The sequence below is a fragment of the Odocoileus virginianus genome, chromosome 11 (assembly GCF_023699985.2).
Source record: "Odocoileus virginianus isolate 20LAN1187 ecotype Illinois chromosome 11, Ovbor_1.2, whole genome shotgun sequence".
NCBI classification, from domain to species: Eukaryota; Metazoa; Chordata; class Mammalia; order Artiodactyla; family Cervidae; genus Odocoileus; species Odocoileus virginianus.
The window spans coordinates 204,389-224,559 of NC_069684.1; the positions used below are offsets into that span (position 1 = coordinate 204,389).

The 20,171-nt window shown below is 64.7% G+C and overlaps 1 protein-coding gene across 2 annotated transcripts in view; it reads left to right on the forward strand.

Moving 5' to 3' along the window:
• LOC110136468 (neuron navigator 1) overlaps positions 1-20,171 on the forward strand; it is a 130,919-nt gene that overhangs the window by 4,404 nt on the left and 106,344 nt on the right. The window contains exon 2 of one of the 2 annotated variants that reach the window (XM_070473777.1): positions 8,813-9,598. In XM_070473777.1, coding sequence (XP_070329878.1) covers positions 8,848-9,598 — 751 coding nt within the window. In that variant the 5' untranslated portion in view covers positions 8,813-8,847. Of the gene's footprint in view, positions 1-8,441; positions 9,599-20,171 lie in introns of those variants that run through there. The other variant, XM_070473776.1, reaches the window with a different exon arrangement.

Genomic DNA, 20,171 nt, shown 5'->3' on the forward strand with positions numbered 1-20,171 from the left:
GGGTGGAGTGGGCAGCCCAGGGTCCACAGTCCAGGAAGGAGCTGCACCCCGTGAGCTGCATGCTTCCTCCCTGGGAGGCTGGGCCTCCGCGGAGCTGAGGGGGTGGGGGTACAGGACGGAAGCATCTGGGATGAGATCAGACTCATGTGGGAAGGCTGAGTCCCTGGCCCCTCTCCTGCGGGTATTCCGGGCATTCGCAGGGCTGTTTTTAAGTGCCAAGGGGTCATACCATTCATTGAGATAGGAGCCCCGCTGCACTTTTCTATTATGTTTAATGCCTAGTCTAAAACCTAACAAAGCTCTGGTAACGCACAGAGGTGCCACCTGAGAAGCATGGGAGGGGAGTGTCCCTGCAGATAGGAAGAGGCGGGCTTGTTAGCTCAGCCAGTCCACCAGCCCAGATCCACGTTGGCAGAGGCTTCTCCTTTCTATTGGTGCTGGCTTCAACTTTTTGGCATCAAGGACCTCTTTCAGAACCTGATGGACCCTATGTTACATCTCCCAGAGAGATGAACGTGTTCACAGCACAACTTGGCCATCTGATGGTTGGTTTATGGACTTTCTGTATCCAGTTGCTGAGCACCAACTAACAGATTCTGCTTTGTTGGCAGTGAGGTCATCACAGGGCTGCCAGACCACCTGGGTTTGGCCCAGTGTTTCCTTCATCTGGCTTTTGGGTTTCGTGGCCCACAGCGAGGTAATAGGGTTCCGTGTAAGAGCACCAGTTCCGCCCTAAAGCAGAAAACTGAGTAAAGTTGTCTTTGAGGTTCCTCTGAGCATTGTGGTTCAATGATCTTAGAACAGCCAACCCTGCACACGGGTCAGAGAGGCCTGTAGGTTCCCCCGCACAGAGGACACACCCACACATGTGGTTCATGCATCTCCATCCCACACGACCGCACACAGCCAGCAGACGCCGCCAGCCCCATCTCCTGCCTGGAGTTCCTGCCACCAGCCCCCCTGCCCCCCGCAGCCTGCAGTTGCTATGACAACCGATGGCTGGTCCTGGTCTCAGGATGCTGTACTTGGGCCTCGTGGAGCTCCTCTGGGGCCCAGTATGCAATGGACATACCAGCAGGTGTGTGGGGGACAGTTGCCATGGCAACGCACAAGCCAAGCCCACATGGGAGACATCGCCTTCTTACCTGGTCTCCCTGTCAGCTGGGAGCTGGCCTCTGACTTCACGCAAGTCCAGTTTCAGACTGAGTCCTGGATCAGGTGCTTCCTCCCGCCCCTCCAGCTGGAAGCCCACCCCCACTCCCAGCTGACCTCTTCCTGACCAGCCAAAGCGCAGAGAAGGGAGGCGTTCTCTTAAGGCCATGCCGCGAGTCCTGAAGGGAACCCAGGGCCTCAGCAGTTGAGAGCAGGGAAGCCTCCAAGGGTCCTGAATGGTTAGGGCTGCCAGGTCCCCCGGAACTGACCAGGACCCCAGGACAGAGGTCCTGCGGCTGAGCCACGGAGGGACCTCGGTGCTGAGCATGGAGGAGGAGAACTCCACCCTGCCGCCACCCGGGATTCTGCGGGCCAGGCTGAGTGTGACTGCAGGCCTGGGACTGGCAGACCCCAGGCAGGCGGGACGGGCGTCTGGGCCCTAGGGGTCACCTGGACAGGTAGGAGGGGCGGGGCCTCCTTCCCAATGCCCATACCCCCTGCGGGGCCCCAGCCTCCTACCCCACCAGGACCCTGGGTTTTCTGCTATGGGGCGCCACACTTCTTGGGATCACATGCAATTGTTCAGTAAGTCCCCAGGATAGCAGGAACTGGCTGCTGTCCAGGCAGACGTGAATGCCCCAGCCTGTGTTCAAATCCCGATCCCCACGGCAGCCTTCAGGGTGGTCCTGGTTAAGCGTATTTCTCTGTAAAACAAAGACAATGGCAGCCCCAGATTTGGAGGATTTGATGGAACACGCCCACCATGGGTCTCAGCGGTCCCTGGCAACAGCAGGTGCCCAGTGGCAGTAAGAACCCTGGCCCACGGCTCACAGGCACCCACGGCCCTTGCTAACTGCCAAGGAGGAGAGGCGTGGTCAGCGCAGGCAGCTTCAGCAGCAGAAGTGTATTTCTCATGGCTCTAGAGGCTGGGAAGTTCAAGGTCAGGGTGCTGGCCATTTCATTTCCTGGTGGGAGCTCTCGTCTTGGGGACAACCGTCTTCTTGCTCTGTCTGCACACAGCTCAGAAGAAGCAAGGACCCTCGTGCCTCTACTTATAATGAGACCTAATCATCGAAACCGCTAACACGTCGTATACCAACGCCTGAGCCCTCCTAATAACATTAATTGCCACTTCCTTCCACGGTGGTCGATAACCAGGGTGGGCGGGGGGGGGGGGGGGAGACAGTCCTTCCCTCGGAGGCCGTTGGGTCACCGAGTCAGAGCTGGGCACCTCTGCCCACCATTGTGGAGTTCTGGACTTATGCGGGGTCCTGGCGACCTGCTCAGAGGAGGAGGGGAGCCCCAGTGTCTGGCTGTGCAGGCCGGGCGCCCCCACCGAGGAGCGGAGGACCGGTGTTCTAGCCCGGGGTCAGGACACCTGGCAGGCATTCAGGAGACAGAACACGGGGCCACAGCCCAGCACCAGTCACCTTCCCTCCCAGGTCAGCAGCCCTCCAGCCACGGTCCCCATCCTGGAGACCTGCACACCCTGAACAGCCAGCCCCACACCTTCCTGGCCCAGGAGAGCCCTGCCCTCTAGGGGGGCTCCTGCCTCAGCCTCGGGCCTTAGGGCCTCCCTGGCCCAGCCCCCATGTCACACAATGGAAGGCTCAACCCCCATCGGCGTGCCGGCCCAGGACGGGTGCGTTCCCAGGAACAGGGGCACCCCACCCTCCAGCAGTCCTCCCTGAGACGCCGGGCCAGAGGCACAGGGGGACCGCGGCCCCGGCTCCACCCCCAGCCTTCTGTTTCCTGGGCCCCATCTTTCCCAACACAGGCTGACAGCAAACCTCTCTTCTGGGCCCCCACCCCTGACCTTGAGTCCTTGAGAAAACCCCCCCAACCCCAAAGTTCAGAGAGCCCCCAGGCCAGGGAGGCTGAGCCAGGGCCCCGCAGAGTCCACAGAAATGTCTTAGGCCCTGGACAGCTGAGGCTGGGAGGAAGCGAGTGGGTCAGTCTGGGAGGGCTTCCTGGACGAGGTGTGAGCCAGCTGGGGCTCCCACGCTGGATCACTGCATCCACCGGCTGCTTTTCTCCTCCAGCAGGAGGCAGTCCACCCGCCCTGGAGGGCGGGACTGCCCAGGGCAGGAGGAGACGTGAGGACTTCTTGCCTACTCATACCAGAGGCCCCCGAGGTATGCAGGGCAGAGACGGGGAAGGAGAGGGTCTCAGCTGTGACCCATCCCAAGGTCACAAGGACGGGAGCTTCCTGCAGGGACGGGAAGGGGGACTGCTGGCCCCCCAGGCCCAGGGTTGCAGGGACCAGAAGGAAGGTGTGGCTGCGAGCCGTCCCGGGGCCTGGCTGCCGTTTCGGCCCAGCTGCGCTGTCTCTCACCACGGGCACCAGAGGTCACCGCTGTTGACAGCCGCACACATCTGCTCTGAGTCATGCACCCGTTCACTCTGCTCCTCATTCACCAAGAATTCCCGAGAGCCCACTGTGCGCAAAGGGCCGCAGTGGGTTCTGGGAAAAGCTCATGGTCGGTACAGCAGCCGAGGGTGGATCCTCGGGAATCACAGACGGGTGGATGAAGGCTGCTGACGGGATGCCAGGAAATTATCACATCGGCTGCAGAAAAGTGCGTGGGGAGTCAGGAGAGGCGTGCAGAGGAAGGCCTGAGGCTGCAGGAAAGGCTAGGGAACAGAGGGCCTAGTCCTCTCCCCAGGGCTTCCTGACCTTGACTCACGGCAGCCCCGCGCCCAGAGCCACGCAGGCCGCAGTCCCCGGAGTGGTCTAGGCCCCTCTCTCTTCTACATGCCCGCTTCTGCTCCAGCGGCGACTCCCACGGCTTCAGCGCGTGCCCAGAGTCGGCCACTCCTCCCCACTGCCCAGGCGCCCGCCCGCCCCGAGCCACTGTATTCCCTCCCCTCAATTTTTGCAGCCCTGTCTGCCCGGAAGCCCAGCCCAGAAGCCATGGCACCCTCCCCAGGGGAGCTGCCCATGCAGGTCCTCTGCCCCAAGCCTGCCAGGGCTCCCACCTCACTGAGCCAAAGCTGAGTGGTGACCACCGTGGCTTCATCACGTCCTGACCCTGACCCTGTCCTCCTCTCCATCAGACGTGCCTCTGATCCCTCAGTGCTCCAGACACACCAGGCACATCCTGCCCCAGGGCCTTTCATGGGCTGTTGCCACTGCCTGGAAATGTCTTCTCCAGACACCCAGAGACTGAGCCCTCTCTCTGGATCTTTCCTCAAACATGCCTCCTCAGCTCAGCCTCCCTGGGTCACCCAGTCACACGCTCGCCTCCCGCCCTCAGCTGCTTGACGCACCCCATCCCGAGTCTGTTCCTTCTCCTCAGCACTTCTCAGTAGCTAGCCTCCGGCCTGTCGCCTGTTCCTCCTGTTTGACTGGCCATCCCAGGAGGACACGTTTCTGTCTGCTGTGCCCCCGGCCCATCCCAGCGCCTGTCAGGGCTGCCTTCAGAGGCACTGGGCAGGCGTGAGGGGCGGGGGCTGGCTGTCCATCGGCAGATGAGACTCCACTCCGCACCGAGCGGCCTCCAGCCTGCCCTCGGGTGTGTTCTGGACGCTCAGAAAGCCCCTGCTGAGGGGGAAGGACACGGGGTGGGGTGACACAGCAGAGACAAGGGCAGAAGGACGTGGGCATCAGTGGCTGGAGGGCTTTCCACAAAGGCGGGGGAGTTGGGAGGGGATGAGCTCAGCACAGGGATGGCAGGGCCCCTGAAAGGTGGGGCTGGCCCCCCAGGTCCCGCAACAGTGGGCGCAGGAGTCGGCAGAACGCCCCCTCTGCTCGGCCCTCAGCCCGCGAGGAGCTGAGTGTGGACTCACCGGCCCGCTCCCGTACCTGAGTCCCTCTTCTCCCAAGGTCACCCTTCAAGGTCAGTCGGGTGGGGGCATCCTAGCCCCCTTCCCAGCAGGGACCCTCTCTCAGACTGAGGGGCAGGGCCTGTGGCTCCCGGTTACCAGTGGGGGACGGAGCATCACACCGCCCGCCTGTCCCTGGCTGGGTGCCTGTGTCTCCATTCTTCAAATTGCTCTATGGTAGCGGTCAGCAGATGCGTCAGCCCACTCCCCCCGCCCTCACTGCAGAGACTGCCGTGCCGTGGCAGATAGGAGGGAGAGGATGAGCGGTCTGGGGGCCTGGAGACAGATGGGGGGGCCATCATGATTGCAAATCAGCCTCCTTTCCACATCCCCTCTGGAGCCAGGGCAGGGCCCAGTTCCCTCCACCGGCCTCTGCGCCGTCCGCACCCGCTCCCGCCCAGCTGGGCCTCCACCTCCCCACACAGCCCCTCACCGTGGCCCCTCTGTGGCCCTGCCCAGCTGCTCATCCTGTCGAGTGGGCAGAGGCTGGGAGGGCCCCAGACTGGCGCTGGGGTGCGTGACAGGGCAGGAGCCTCTCTTTTTAGGAACTACTCGAAGAAGCAATCTGCATGTATTGGCTTTATCGACTGATGCTGGAATGGTTGTTGCCACGGCAGCGAGTGCTCCCACTGCAGTGGAGGATGATGGGAAACTCAGGGGCTGTGAAAGGAATAGGGAGCGCAGAGGGAGGGAGCATCTGTAAGTTCCAGGATGATGGTTTAAAGAGACCTCCCCATGGCCGTGGCGAGACCCTTCGGAGAAGGATAGGGGAAGAGGGGCGGGGGACCAGCCCCATGGAGTCAGCACTGAATCAGCCCAGGAGAGAATGCAGAAGTGTTTTCCGTCTTGTAGATTGACAGGTGGTGCTTCACACAGAGGGAGGGGGAGGCGGGCTCGTGTGTCCCTTCTGGAAAACACTCTCTTCTGGAAGAAGGTGAGATTTCAGGAGCCGATTATTGAGGGAAGGGAACGGACTTGGGGTCCGGGGCACATGACGCCCCTTGAGAGGAGACACAGGGGAATAGAGAGAGGGCAGGGACCAGGCTGAAACACAGGAGCCGATGAGCGAGTGAGGGCAGCAAGGAAGGGGCAGGGGGCACCGACCAGGAGGGCAGTGGGTGGAGCAGCTCCCGAGACCAGGCGGGGAGGAGGGGACCTACAGATGGGGTGCAGAGGGCCAGCATCTGTCCACAGCGGCACCCAGGCTGGGATGGGCCACAGAGCCATCCCGCCCCGTCTGCCTCGGAGGAGACGGAGTCCAAGTGCAGAAGAACGCAGAGCAGCAGGCAAACAGTCACCTGGGGCACCAGGGAACAGTGTCCCCAGGTTCTCGAGCTGCTGGTTTTAGGGATGGTGAGACCCCCTCATGACCTAATTCGCTGTGTCGTGTGCAGGCTAGAGAAGACCTCTGGGTGAGGCTGGGGACTTGGGAGGCCGTGGTGATTTCAGGAAGAGTGGTAGGCTTGTCACCCAGACCTTTGGCGCCTATGGTGGGACTGGATCCCGTCCTCCAGCTGGGAGGGTCTGGGCTTGAGCAGCGTGCCTCCCATGTGCCTGGGGCGGGGGGGAAGACCTTCCGACCAGCCTCCTCCTCTGCGCAGGCCCCGAGGCCCGTCTGCACGGCGCCCTCTGCCTCAGGACCATCTAGTGAACTCGCACCCACTCTGCCCCCCACCCCGCTGCTGGGTGCCCCCTCCTCCAGCTTCCTGCCCCCTTGGTCTGAACCCTTCCGTACTTTCGCTGATCCTACTGCAGGAAGCTTCCGAGAGGTCCTTCACATGTTCTCCCACCTGCCACACCCAATCACATGTATGGGGGACCGCCTAAGTAGGCGCTGGAGTTTGGGGTCACAGCAGTAGGGTGATGTGGGGCCTGCCCCCGGGTTCAGAGCCCCCTCGGTCCTCCTGGGAAGAGCACTGTGCACCTCTGTCCGCCTGCGCGGGACACACCGCTGGGCCTGGGTGCTGTTTCCCAGGAACAGGAGAAGCCTAGTCCAGTCTCGTTTGTTATTCTGCGGGTTCTGCCAGACATTGAGCTCCCTGAGGGCAGCACTGCCATCTTTCTCTGATTCTCCAAGTCCCAGTCAAGGGTCCACATCTCTCAGCAAACGCCCTTCTGCCTGAGGCGTCTGTGCTCAGTCTGTGGCCAGCGCATCCATGCCGCCACAGTCCTTGGACCTGCAGGCTTTACGTGTCCCGGTCAGACCCCGGGACCCTGCCAGCACCCAGGAGCCATGCAGGGAGCAGGCCCCGAGCACTGCACTCGGGCCTCCAAACCCATGTCACCATCTGGTCCACCAAGGTGCAGGGAGTCAAGCTCTGCCTGAGCTCGGGGGAGCTGGCGTGGGGGGCGGCGGACAGACACGTACACAAATGCCTCTGGCACAGGCAATCAGTGCCTCGCTAGCTGAGCTGAGCTGAGCGAGGGCCAGAAGAGTGGGGGCAGCAGGAGCCGCAGAGTCTGAGGGCGCCTGGGGCTGCAGAGATGGAGGGTGGGGATGGGGTGGCTCCCCGGGACCCCCCTTCCTCCCGTCCCTCTCACTCCTGCCTGAGGACTGTTTGCTCAGGCAGCTGGGTCCTGACCAGGGAGGCCAGGGAGGCTGGGCAGCGTCGCGTCTCCTGAGGGCCAGTCCTCCCTGGGGCCAGCCCCATCAACCCTCAGTCTCCATCCCTCCACACTGCCCTCTTCCCGGGGCGGATGGGGGCGGCTAGGAAAACATCTTTTTATTGGCTTTGCAGCCCCCACCACTGCTCCGGCAGGCGAGGGGCCAGGGCCGACCCCTCCTGATGCCCTGGGCTTGATGGAGCACATCCCAGGTCCAGTCCCTTTACCTCTGAGGCCGGTACTATAGTCCCCGGAGAGATGCCAGAGATCCAGGGGCTGCAGTGACTTTGACAAGGTCACGCAGTCAGACCCAAACGTCAAGATCAGCCCCCTTCTCCAGCGCTCGGAGGCCCCTCCCCAGTCCACGAGGCCAGTCTCTCCAAGCCGCCCCCGTCCCGGTCCTCCGGAGACGTCCCCACCTCAGGAGGGCAGCCTTGAGCCTCGCAGAGGATGCGAGGTGGGGCGGGAGTGTCCCAGACGTGGGGGCGGGGAGCCGGCGCCCCGACACGGCTTCTCCACCCGTCCGAGCGACTTCTCCCCCAGGCCCGCTCAGCCCACTGTCCCTCCGAGTCCCGAGCTTCCAGCCTTAGTCCCCTTTACCTGCACCCCCCACCGCCTCAGCAGACCCTCCCACCGCCCCCGCCCCCCGGGCGCGGCAGGGGACCACCGTGCCCCAGATCCTGCCCGCCCTGCCCCGAAAGCGAGGAGAAAACCGGGTCGAATCCCTCATCCCCACACCCCTCCGCCCCTGGATCTCGGCTGCAGACACCACCTCCTCCCGAGACAGAAATAGACTCTCGCGCCCAGCTCCGCGCGCGCGCACAGCCCTCCCCTCCGCCGCCCTCCTCCTCCTTCCTGCGCCCCGAGTCGCAGCCCGCAGCCTTCGCTCCCGCTGGCGGGCGGCTCACGGCCCGCGGGACCCACCGGCCGGGCAGGCAGGGGCCCGGGATCCGCGCCCGGCATCCCGAACGCCGGCGAGCTTCTGGGCGTGTGTTCCTCTTTGATCGATTTAAAATTTTTAATTTGTCTTTCCCCCGCCCCGCCCCTTTCCCCCCGACCCCGCCCCATCGCTCCCCGCTTCTTCCCTTCCCCACCGCCTGCCTCGCGTTTCTTCCCCCGCGCCTCGGCTCCCTCCCCCTTCCTCCCCCTTCCTCCGCGGTTTCTTCCGTCCTTTCCCTCCCCCCCGCGCCCCTCCCCCGCTCCCCCCACCCCCCGCCCCCGGTGCCTGCAGACGCCCGGATCGTCCATGCGCTCCTCGCGGGCAGAATGCTGGGCGGCAGCGTCAAGAGCGCGCAGCCCGAGGTGGAGCTGAGTGGCGGCGGCGGCGGCGAGGGCGCGGACGAGCCTCGGGGCGCGGGCCGGAAGGCGGCGGCGGACGGCAGAGCCATGCTGCCCAAGCGCGCCAAGGCGCCCAGCGGCGGCGGCACGGCCAAGGCCGGCGCGGCGGAGCTCAAGGTCTTCAAGTCCGGCAGCGTGGACGGCCGAGTCCCCGGCGGGCCGCCCGCCTCCAACCTGCGCAAGCAGAAGTCGCTCACCAACCTCGCGTTCCTCACGGACTCGGAGAAGAAGCTGCAGCTGTGCGAGCCCGAGTGGAGCGACGACATGGCCAAGGCGCCCAAGGGCTCGGGCAGGGGCGGCCCCAAGGGCCGCGAGGCGCCGCTCATGTCCAGGGCGCTGTCCAGGTCGGAGCACTCGCTCTTCCAGGCCAAGGGCGGCCCGGCGGGCGGCGCCAAGACCCCTCTGGCTCCGCTCGCGCCCAGCCTGGGGAAGCCAAGCCGCATCCCGCGCGGCCCCTACGCCGAGGTCAAGCCGCTCAGCAAAGCTCCCGAGGCGGCCGTGAGCGACGACGCCAAGTCGGACGACGAGCTGCTCTCCAGCAAGGCCAAGGCGCAGAAGGGCTCCGGGCCCGCGCCCCCCGCCAAGGGCCAGGAGGAGCGCGCCTTCCTCAAGGTGGACCCCGAGCTCGTGGTGACCGTGCTGGGAGACCTGGAGCAGCTGCTCTTCAGCCAGGTGCTCGGTGAGTCCTGCGTCCCGCCCCACCCCTGTCGTTCCCCTCGCGCTGCCGGGAAAGGTGTGGGGGGAGCAAGCCTCACTCCGCTGCCCCCTCCCCGCTGCGGGGCTCTGCGGACCCCGGGCGGGCTGTGCGGAGACGCTGTGCCCAGATGTGCCGGAACTGGCCCACCCCCAGATGCATGTGGCCGAAGTGCGCCTCGGTAGGTGTGGATGTTCCCCGGGCCAGAGCCCCGGCTCGGCGCTGGCCTGTCAGAGGTGAGGGTGGACAATGAGGTGCCGGGCTTAGCTTCTCAGAGATAGAGCCCATCAGCTTCCTGGAATCTTAAAGCCTGCCTAGCGTCCTCATTCGGCAAAATCTGGGGGCTGGTGGAGACCACAGCCACGTCGTGGTCTGTTCTGGGTTGGAGCGCATCGCCGGGATAGAGGCCAGCTGTGGGGGGGACAGAGGTGAGCGCTGTTCGGCCGCGGAGCAGTGCCGAGGCTCCGCTTTCTCTGCGGATCCCCGACGGGAGCGCGGGTCGGATTTCCCGGGTGTGGGTGTTCTGGCAGGGAGACGCTCCTGGGGCCTGGGGGCCGGAGGGCAGCCAGCTGCGCGCATCTGGACAGGCGTCTTGTACCTCGGCCCGGCTGCGGCCCGCACCCCCACCCCACCCCCGGTGTGCAGCGCGTGGGGAGAGGTCTGGGGGTCACGCGGAGACTCCCCGCCGACCGGGAGGCTTTATCCTCTCGGCTAACGGGGCCGGGCGGGCGGGGAGGAGGAACAAAGCTCCCTGGCGGAGGAGGCGCGGAGAGCTGCTCCATTGTTCTCCGGCCTGGGGAGCCAGAGCGGCAAACCCAGAGCAGGCCCGGGGTTGCGCCCACTCTCTCGGGACGCGGCGCCCAGGGAGAGAGGCACCCGCGAGGCGCGGGGCAAGGTCGTTCCCCCGGGGGCCAGCGCGGTCGTGCCCAGGAGAACAGCGGCGAGGCCCGGGGCCGACGGCCGCCCGCGCTCCGCGGACTCGCTGTAGTGGCGGCGGGGATGTGGGTCCCCCGGGCCGAGGGACCCGGCTTCCCGGGTCCCCAGGAGCGGCCCGCTCCGCCGGGGGCTGCGGAGGGGCGTGTCCGTGCGCGCGCGGGGGCGGGGCCGGCGGGCTGCGGCCCTCCTGATGGACAGGGCGCGGCGGGGCCCGTGGGCCTGGGCGGGCGGGGGCTCGGCCGGAGGCCCGGGGCGGCCGCGCTGAGAGGACTGGTTGGCCGTGACCTTCCTGGGACCCCGAGGGCCCTGCTGGGCCGGGTTGACGGACCCCGGCAGGGCGGGTTTTGGATTCAGGGGCTTGCGGGGGAGGCCTTATACGGGTTCTGCAGTGGGTGGGGGCTGGACACCCGCAAAGCGGGGGGCGGGGGGGGGGGACACGGGGGCCTGAAGGCCTCGCCTCCGCAGGGACCCGTGCGGCTGCGGGTGGGGGGCGGAAGTCGAGGGGCCGCCTCATCTCCTACCCCATGCCGAGCGCTGCCCTCAAAGAGCTTACAGTCTAAAGGGGCAACACGGATGATCAAGGAGAAAAAAGTAATTTTGGGCCAAAAGGAGGGCTGTGGAGAAAATGCGGGTGCAGGAGAAGGCCTGGGAGGTGAAGACCTGTCTCGGCCCCTCAGTCAAGGGGCTGTGGAGTTGTGACTGAGCCAGAGGAGGCGCAGGGCTGAGGGGGGTGGGATGGAGCAGGGGAAGATGTGGCCTGTCTGGGGGAGGGAAGGGACAGGCGAGCAGAGGGCACGCCCCCTTTCAAGGTCAGGGCTTCCCAGGCCTGCAAGTCCCCTAATTGCCCAGGACCAGGCTGCCTGGCTGAGGCCCTTCTCAAGAGACAGTGACCACAGAGACCCTGACAGACAGTTCTGGAGCTGGCGGGGAAGGGGCGAGGCGGGAGTGGTGGCAGGGGCTGAGCTGTAGCCCCTCACACCCCCAGGCACCTGCCTGTCTCAGAGAGGAGCGAGGTAGGGAGATGGAGGGTCAGAGCCTGGCCAGGGATTGCGGGAGCCCCCTGCAATCACCCTGAGTCCGTGGTGGGAGGCAGAGTCTGCGGATCCCTGATGGAAGGAAGGGGGTCGGCAGGTGAAGAGGGGCCTGGCCAAGCTCTGGTCTGGGCGCGGGCCCCCAGACTGGTCCTGATGACCCCATGGCAAAGCTGGTGGGGGAGAGGGGTGGACACTGGCAAACGTTCTGGACTGACCGCAGGTGGGGCTGATGGGCGGATGGCCCCAGGAGGGCAGGGCATTGAAGAGGGAGTGGGGGGCGTGGGAGGAGCCCGTGACCCCAGGCAGAGCCCCTGTTGTGAGTAGAGTGGGGGGACCCCGGAGCCCACGGAGGTGCCTGTGTCATCAGGCCCCTCCCTGGAGAGGAGGGTGGCACCTCCAGATGGTGGTGAGAGACACAGGTTCCACACCTGTGAGCTCAGTGTCAGGACACGCCTACCCTGGGACCATCCCAGACCCCAGGAGCTGCCCAGCCCATTCCTTGGGGGAGGCAGGGAGGCAGCCCCACATGAGAGCCTTTCTGGAACGAAAGGGAATGAAAGCTGATCACGGCTTCCCAGAAGTCAGCTGGGGCCCAGATGGTCCAGGCGGGCGCCCTGCCCTTCCCTTGCTCTGGGAGCTGCCAAAGAGCGAGGGTCCCACTGGGAAGCCCTGGAAACTTGGAAGGCTGGAGGGTGAGCGTCCGGAGGAAAGGGGCCCATCTTAGGGCTCAGATGCCGTTGGGCCCTGGTGGGCAGTCCACCGCAGGCAACTCCAGGGTCCACACCTCCCAGGTGAAGGTCACGGCCGGCCTGGGGTGGGGCTGGAGGGAGTCTGCAGCATGCCGCCCTGTGCAGACGTCCTGAGCTCCGGGGCCTTCTCTGCAGCTCAGGTTCCCCATTTGGGAAGGGGGCTCCCCTAAGTGTCAGGACCGGGGAGGGGTGCAGATTGAGGCGAGCAGACCTTGACGATGCCCCCCTGCCCCGAAGCATGAGAGCCTGTGCTAACTGAGCAGCGCACACGCAGTCCCATCCCGACCTCCCCTCCAGTCGGTCAGCAGTTGACTCCCTTGGAGGCGCCCCCTCCTCCACCCTCCAGGTGCTTGGCTGTCAGGTGCAGAGGGACCCAAGCGGCTGGGTTCCTGCTCCCACCTCCTCAGAAGGCGTCTGGACCCACGTAAGGGGTTGCCGTGACAACGGATAGGCCCTTGGAGGCACTGGCCAAGCAGAGCAGGGGAAGGAAGTCAGGAAATTATCTGTCTCTGAGCCAGTGGGTTGTTGTGGGGTGTTTCAGGGGGCGGGGCTTACTCTAGAGGCTGCATTCAGGGATCCCTGAACAGGGGGAGGGAACCGCCTTCTCCAGCAGCGCTTTTCCTTTTTGTTCAGCACACTGGCCGGGTGGAGAGTTCTGGGGAGTCCTCCCAGCTCTGATGCCCGGGCAGACGGGCTGTGTGTGCGAGCTCGCCCACATTCGCTTGCCCGCGACTCCACCCAGGGCTGCGGTGCCAGAGCCTCCACAGGGAGTGGGGGGGGGGGGCGATCCTCCCGGGCTCATAGAGCCCGGGGGAGCCCCGCGTAGTCAGGGGCAGCAGGTGGGACCCTTCCTCCAGGTTCACTCCTCCTGGGTCCTGCCCCTGCCCTTTGGGCCGCCCCGCTCCAGCTGCTGTAGGCCCCGCTCCAGCTGCTGTAGGCCCCGCTCTGCAGCTGAGAGCAGCAGATGGGCCAAGGAGGGCTCCTGGCTGCTCCTCTGCCCTGAGGACAAGCACACGTGGAGGGGCGTGTCCGGAGCTCCTGGCAGGAGACAGTGGTGGTCAGAGTGTCCACCCCCAGGCCCAGGCTCCCCAGGTGAGGGCCCAAGGTGGAGCAGGATCAGGTCGCCTGGAGTCACAGCTGCTTTCTCACTGCTGGCCCGTGTCCCTTCCCCAGCTGATGTGCACTGCGGCACAGCTGGCCTCTCCCCCCTGCCACCAGCACCAGAGGCTTTCTCTCCTGCAGACCCCAGCCTTACCCTGCCCCGGTGCGCCCTCCACGCACACGCCTGCGGCTCACAGCCTCTGGCATCCGGGGCTGGGGGTGTGCTGTGTAAGGGGGCTCCAGGGAGAGCCGGTCCTGGGTTGACCAGGCTCATCCCTGCTGTTCTGCAACCCCTTGCCTCACGGCGGGAGGAAAGAGCCCCTGCCTCCCTCCCTGGGACTTAGAACACACAGTGAAGGTTGTCTGGTGGAGCCACTCACCTAAAGCCGAAATTACTCCCTCATAACATCGCAAGCAGGTGGGTGTTCTGTTTACACACTCCCAGTGACAGAGGGCTCACTACCTCATTTTCCTGGAAAGCACTCATTAGAAGGGCCACTGAGCCGATTTTCTGTCTCTGGAGAACCTCCACCAGCATGGAGGGCACAGACTGCCCCCGGTCCGGATCCTCATGAGTCAGGCCAGTCGCCTCTCAGATGCCTGTCCACGTCTCCTCCCATCTTTTTTCCCTTCCCTGTCTTTTCTTTTGGAGTGAGACTTGCAGAAGTGGGGCTAAGCTGTTCCCCCTGATTCCTGGGCCCCAAGGAGCCCAGCTCCTGCCTGGACCCCCACCTCCTTGTAACTTCTGCACCCCAGCACCTGGCCGACCTGGGGTCCATCCCACAGCGTCCTCTTTGGCCTGGAGGCCTGTGCCGGCCAGCCAGGGGTAGATGGATGCCACGTGCTTCCCACTTGTGCTGGTCAACCTCCTCCCCCCTCATCTGCGTTATCCAGGTGTGTCTGATGTCCCCAGGGCCTGCCCTCTCCCACATGGGAAGGCGGGGGGCTGGACACAGCTCCCTGGCCCCAACGGGCAGGCCCTGCTCCAGCACAGAAGCCCCTGGAAGGCTGGGTCAGCCCTTGGGGGGCTCCCACACCTTCCCTCACTGTGGCTCCTGGGGACCTGGCCCTCAGAGAGAGGGAGCCAGAGCCCCCGGCCCAGCGCCACCTCCTGAGTAGCAGGTGCAGGACCGGGCCAGGAGGACACCCCGGGGATGGCGTCTGTGCCCAGGCTGTGTCTGGGGCAGCTGCAGCCTGCATGCCCGGAGGACCAGTGGGCCCGTCTCTCGTCTCTGATGGGCACCTGTGCCTATGGCAGGAGAAGGGGGAGGTAAGGGGGGTGGCAGGGGGAGCACGTGCAGGGCCCCCTCCTGCTGAGGCAGGAGCACGCAGACTCTGTCGCAGGAGTGCTCTGGGCTCACCCGAGGGCTCTGGCTCCAGCAGCGTCCAGGCTCTCCCGCCAGCACTGCATGTTTGCCAGTCGGCTCTTCTCCAGCTCCGCCCAGCCAGAGCACTGCTGGGTGTGGCTCGAGCCCTCCTCACAGATCTATTTTCAACACCCTGATGATAGGTTCAGGGCTGCAGCGGGCGGGACCACACAGTTTTCTAATCTCAGCCTGGACTGACTGCGTGGGTGCTTGACCCTGTGCCTTGGGCGTGCAGACCTGGGGTGTGCGCCCAGGGCGCCTAGGTTGATCCCTGGGGAAGGTGGGTTGTCTGGAGGGGGTCCAGTAGGGATGCTGCCTTTGGGGGTGATTGGCTGAAAAGTGCTGGTGTTTTCTGGGAGAGCCAGACTATCAGCTGTGACCCTGGCTTGCGAGGCGAGGTGGTGAGAGTTGAGAGGGCAAGCCAGGCAAGTGTGGGGAGGAACTGGTGTCTGGACATGAGCCCCAGGGCATGGTGGGGCTGGGAGGCTGGGGGTGCAGAGGGTGGCGGGTCACGTGCACACAAACGCCTGCACACTCAGCCTCCAGCAGTGGCACGCAGACCGGAGGTATGTGTATGCATGCATGCCCGCGGACTGGCCAGGCTTGAAAGGGTCTGAAACACGACCAGATAGACCCCTAGGTGGAGATCGCATTGAGGCTCACTGGTCCCTCTCCCAGAAAAGCCCTATAAGGCTGTTTCTCTAGGACCCAGGCTCCCTCTGCCCTTGGTGACCCGCTGAGCAGGCCTTCGGGGGATGCTGGTAGCCCCGTGGGAAGCCTGGCTTCTCTGGGCAGGACTCCTCACCTGACATGGGGCACAGGCTCTGACATCTCGGGCTGGGATCTGACCCGCCATGGGAATCAACAGGCCCAGAGAAAGCGACGGCCTACTGATGGCCGGCCCCCATGGGTCACGTGGGGTGTAAGGGTCTTGTTCCTTAGGGTTAATAGATGACTCTGTGTCCAGTGACCCTGTGCTTACAACTGGGCGAATGCCGACCCTGGACAGTGGGTCGCCCTCCTGAGTGCAGGGCCAGGGCCTGACCTTGACCCCTGCGGTTCCAGCTGCCAGGAGCCTCAGGAAGTTCCCCTCCCTGCAGGGTGAGTGTGACTCCTCTGCGTCCAGGGCTGCTCCTGTGGTCGTGCTCGTTCGCTCTCCGCTACCCGTGTGTGGGTGAGCCAACAGGAGGCCCCTCTCACCCCTGCGGGGAGAGGAGGGCAAGGTGGCCTGGAGCCTGTCAGTGTGCGGGGCAGGTGTGGTGTCTGGGCATGAGGGGACACCGTGGATGAGCGACCTTGGAAAGAAGGTCGGATCCCGGCAGCAGAGATGAGAGGGACTGGGCTCAGGAGGGGGAGAGGATGGGGGCTTCCTTGGGGCTCCGGCCGGCCGGGGGAAGTGGAAAAGGACACGGGTGGGCAGGTGGGGGGAGCCCTGCAGCGGCCACGACAGGCCCCAGGCAGGCCCTCGGAGGGGGCGGTCGGGGCTCGCCCCCCACAGGCCCCTGATGGCATCCCGAGCCTGGCGTCAGTCCGGGAGAGGTTGCTGAGTGGACACTAGGCGGCCCAGGCCTCCCGGCTTCCATGCCTGTGTGCTGAGCGAAGGCACCCTTTGCAGCCCCTGCCGTGTCTGGGGCGGGTGAGGGTGGGGGGCGCAGCGGCAGCTCTGAGGAGGCCCAAGGGGTCAGTACTGCCCCCCAGTCCCCACAGAGCCCCGACCCACAGCCCCGACAAAGCCAAGCGGGACCACATGGGGCAGCGCCAGCACCCCCACCGGTGGGGACGGCAGAGGCGCCCTGACGCAGAGCCCCGCTGGCATGAAGAGAGACACGCGCAGAGGGCGGGCCGCCCATCTCAGCTGCAGCCTACCTGCTGCATCCCGAAGACTTCCTGAAGGAGCTGGAAGTTGGGATAAAGGAATCCATGAACACTGGGCATGAGGGGCCAAGGTATTCCAACCGCCCAGCGCTGCTTGGGTGGGGTGGGAGGGCTAGATCAGAGCTGACAGTCCTCGGGGGCCCCGCCTGCTTGTAGGCCCCGACGTGGTGTGGGGTTCTGGGGATGGTGGGGGGGGGTCTCGTCTGCACTGCAGGTCTTCCCCACCCTCTGTTCTTCAGGGGGCCACCGGCTGGTCCACATCTGTGCCTCGGGTGTTGCCATGGGTTCCGCCGTCCCAGGAGCTGGGTGTCTAGCTTTGTCCTGGGGCTTGGGCTTCGCAGGAGGCCTAGGGTTCAGGGTCACTTGGCAAGTTTGAGCTGAGCTGGACGCGGCCGCACAGTCTGGACTGCAGGCTTAGGGCCCCGAGCCCATCGGTGGTAATCCGTTCTCTCCGGCTCCTCGCGGATGTCCCTGCCTCTGGTTGCTGTCCCGCCCAAGCAGCAGACAGACGGGCGGGCACGGGGCAGCTGTGGCTACAACGCCCAGGGCTGCCAGCGGGCTTCTGGGGAGGGGGCTCCTCCGTGGATCGGAAGATCGTGGCCGTGATGGGGAGGACCGGGCCAGCAGGGAGGAAGTGGGCAGGGCCCCATAGTCAGCCTGGGGTGAGCTGTCCCCCTTGGGCCCTGCGCCCGTGGGCCCTGGACCCGTCTGCCGTAGCCGTGGAGCGAGAACATGCCCTGTCAGCCTCAGCCTCCCTGGTGGCCAGAGCAGGGTCAGACTTGCCCACCCGCTGCTCCGCAGGAAGGGCGGGCTCCGGGTTGGGCTGCAGGAACAGCCCCGTCTGCCTCTCAGGGCCCAACTCCCTCTTCCGTCCCTGCATCACTCTCCCTCGGCCAGTACCCCTGATTTTATATCACTGTGTCTGCAAGATGTGGGAGAGGGGTGAGGGAGCGTTAGCTGCATGGAGGATATAGGGGGGGATGTTAGCTTCATGGAGGATCTGGGAGGGACGTTGGCTTCATGGACGATCTGAGGATGTTAGCTTCACGGAGAATCTGGGGACGTTGGCTTCATAGAGGATCTGAGGATGTTAGCTTCATGGAGGATCTGGGGGATATCAGCTTCTTGGAGGATCTGGGGGATGTCAGCTTCATGGAGGATCTCGGGGGGACATTGGCTTCATGGAGGATCTGGGCGACGTTGGCTTCATGGAGGATCTGGGGGATATCAGCTTCTTGGAGGATCTGGGGGATGTCAGCTTCATGGAGGATCTCGGGGGGACATTGGCTTCATGGAGGATCTGGAGGGAACGTTGGCTTCATGGAGGATCTGGGGGATGTCAGCTTCATGGAGGATCAGGGAGACGTTGGCTTCACAGAGGATCTGAGGATGTCAGCTTCATGGAGCATCTGAGGGACGTTGGCTTCATGGAAGATCTGGGGACGTTGGCTTCATGGAGGATCTGGAGGTGACGTTAGCTTCGTGTAGGATCTGAGGGTTGTTAGCTTCGTAGAAGGAGAAAGCAGTGGCACCCCACTCCAGTACTCTTGCCTGGAAAATCCTGTGGACGGAGGAGCCCTATAGGCTGCAGTCCATGAGGTCGCTAAGAGTCGGACAAAACTGAGTGACTTCACTTTCATTTTTCACTTTCATGCATTGGAGAAGGAAATGGCAACCCACTCTAGTATTCTTGCCTGGAGAATCCCAGGGATGGGGGAGCCTGGTGGGCTGCCATCTATGGGGTCACACAGAGTTGGACACGACTGAAGCGACTTAGCAACAGCAGCAGCTTCGTAGAAAATCCAGGGTTGTAGTAACGCCTGTCATTCATTGTGTGGCATGTAGCAGGCACGGTGCTGAGCGTGGTGTTGATTCACATAACTGTCATTAACTGTCAGCCTGGTGAGTTAGGTGCTGCTTTTATCCTCATTTCACCGATGAGGAAGCTGAGAGGTTGAGTAACTTCCCCAGAGCCGCCCAACCAGGAGAGGAGCAACCTGGGTACCATGCCAGGCAGAGGGGCTCGAGCAGCCTCTGTAACCGCGATGCTCCTGGGCCTCCTGCAGGCCTGCAGGCCCTCTGGGCAGCCACCACACCCTGACTCTGAGCGGTGTGGTCCACTCCGAGGTCTCCTGTGGGAGCCAGGTGGTGCAGGCCACCGAGCACTGCCCCTGGAGCCCCTGGTCCCCCTTGCCACGCTGCGGACAGCGTGCGGGGCCTGTGTCCACGCCACCTCCCTGCGCTCCGGTCCCGGCCGAGCTGTGACCCTGTGAGAGCCGCAGGGGCTATCCTGGGCTGGAGCCTCGTGTTGGGGGCCCAGGCTGCCTGGTGTAATAGAAGAGCACGAGCTTGGGGCCGTGCAGAGGCGGCCAGGCGTGGTCCTTACCTGCTGGCTGCCCCTTGCCCCCCGAACCCACCCCTCATGTGTAGGGTGGGGTGAGGGCCGGGACTAAAGAGAGCCGTGAGCTCAGGGCCTCTGGCAGCCCCGGCGACCACAGAGGCAGTTCTGTTGCTGCCTTCCCCTGCAGGCCCCGGACCCTGGCTCCTCGCCCTGGTCCCTGACGGTGGCTCCCAGGGGTGGTCGGTGATCCAACCGCATCACTCGTGGGGTGGCATCAGTTCAGCCCAGGAAGCCTAGTTCACACTGGCATCTGGAGCCAGCCTGCGGGAGGGGACTCAGCACTCGAGGTCTTTCAGGGCTGGGAGCTGCCAGCGGGGTTTCCGAGAGGAGGGGCGTCTTCTCCTGCCCGGTGTTGTCCCGCACACATCTGGCTCCTCACCTCCCGAAGGCAGACCTGCCCTGTGCCCCTGGTCCACCTGGCAGGACGTGGTGCCCACGGCTCTGATCTGTCCCAGGGTCAGAAGGGACGCACAGTCTCCAGAAGTCAGCTTCGCCCAGTTTTTAAGGTCATTCATCAGCCAGTGGCTGTTAGACTTTGGTGAGAAGAAAACAGCAGAAGCCGCATGTTAAGGGCCTGGAGGTCAGCGGGGCAGAAGGGGCGCCTCGGCCAGGCTCGTCCCCTGTGCCCAGACAGTGGCTCTGGCCTGGGGCTTGTCTGCATCGGGGAGGAGCTGGCAGCACTCTCATTTCTGGGAGGTGGTGACTCGGGCCTGACTGCAAGCTTTGTTCTGCTCTGGTGCCTCTGCCGCCCAGGTCCTCTGGGACAGTCCTGCCCGGTTCCCAGGGCCGCCTTCAGCCAACGACCACTCTGGTGGTCCTCGAAATGTCCTGCAGGACTGAGGCGTGGAGTCGTCCCACTGGCTGATTCTCACTCAGCTGGGAGGACGTCTGGGCAGGAGTGAGGCCAAGAGGTCCTGGCTCGTCGCTCGTCTTAGAGGACGGGTGACGCGGTGATGCTGACCCAGCAGTGGGTGCACGCGTCAGCCTGGGGCCCTGCTGTTGGGGCCAGCGGTGGGGGCCACTGGCCTGGTGTCGGGTGTGATGGCCAGTGGGGGCGGGAAGGGCTTTGCCTGATGACACAGACTGCCTCTGAGC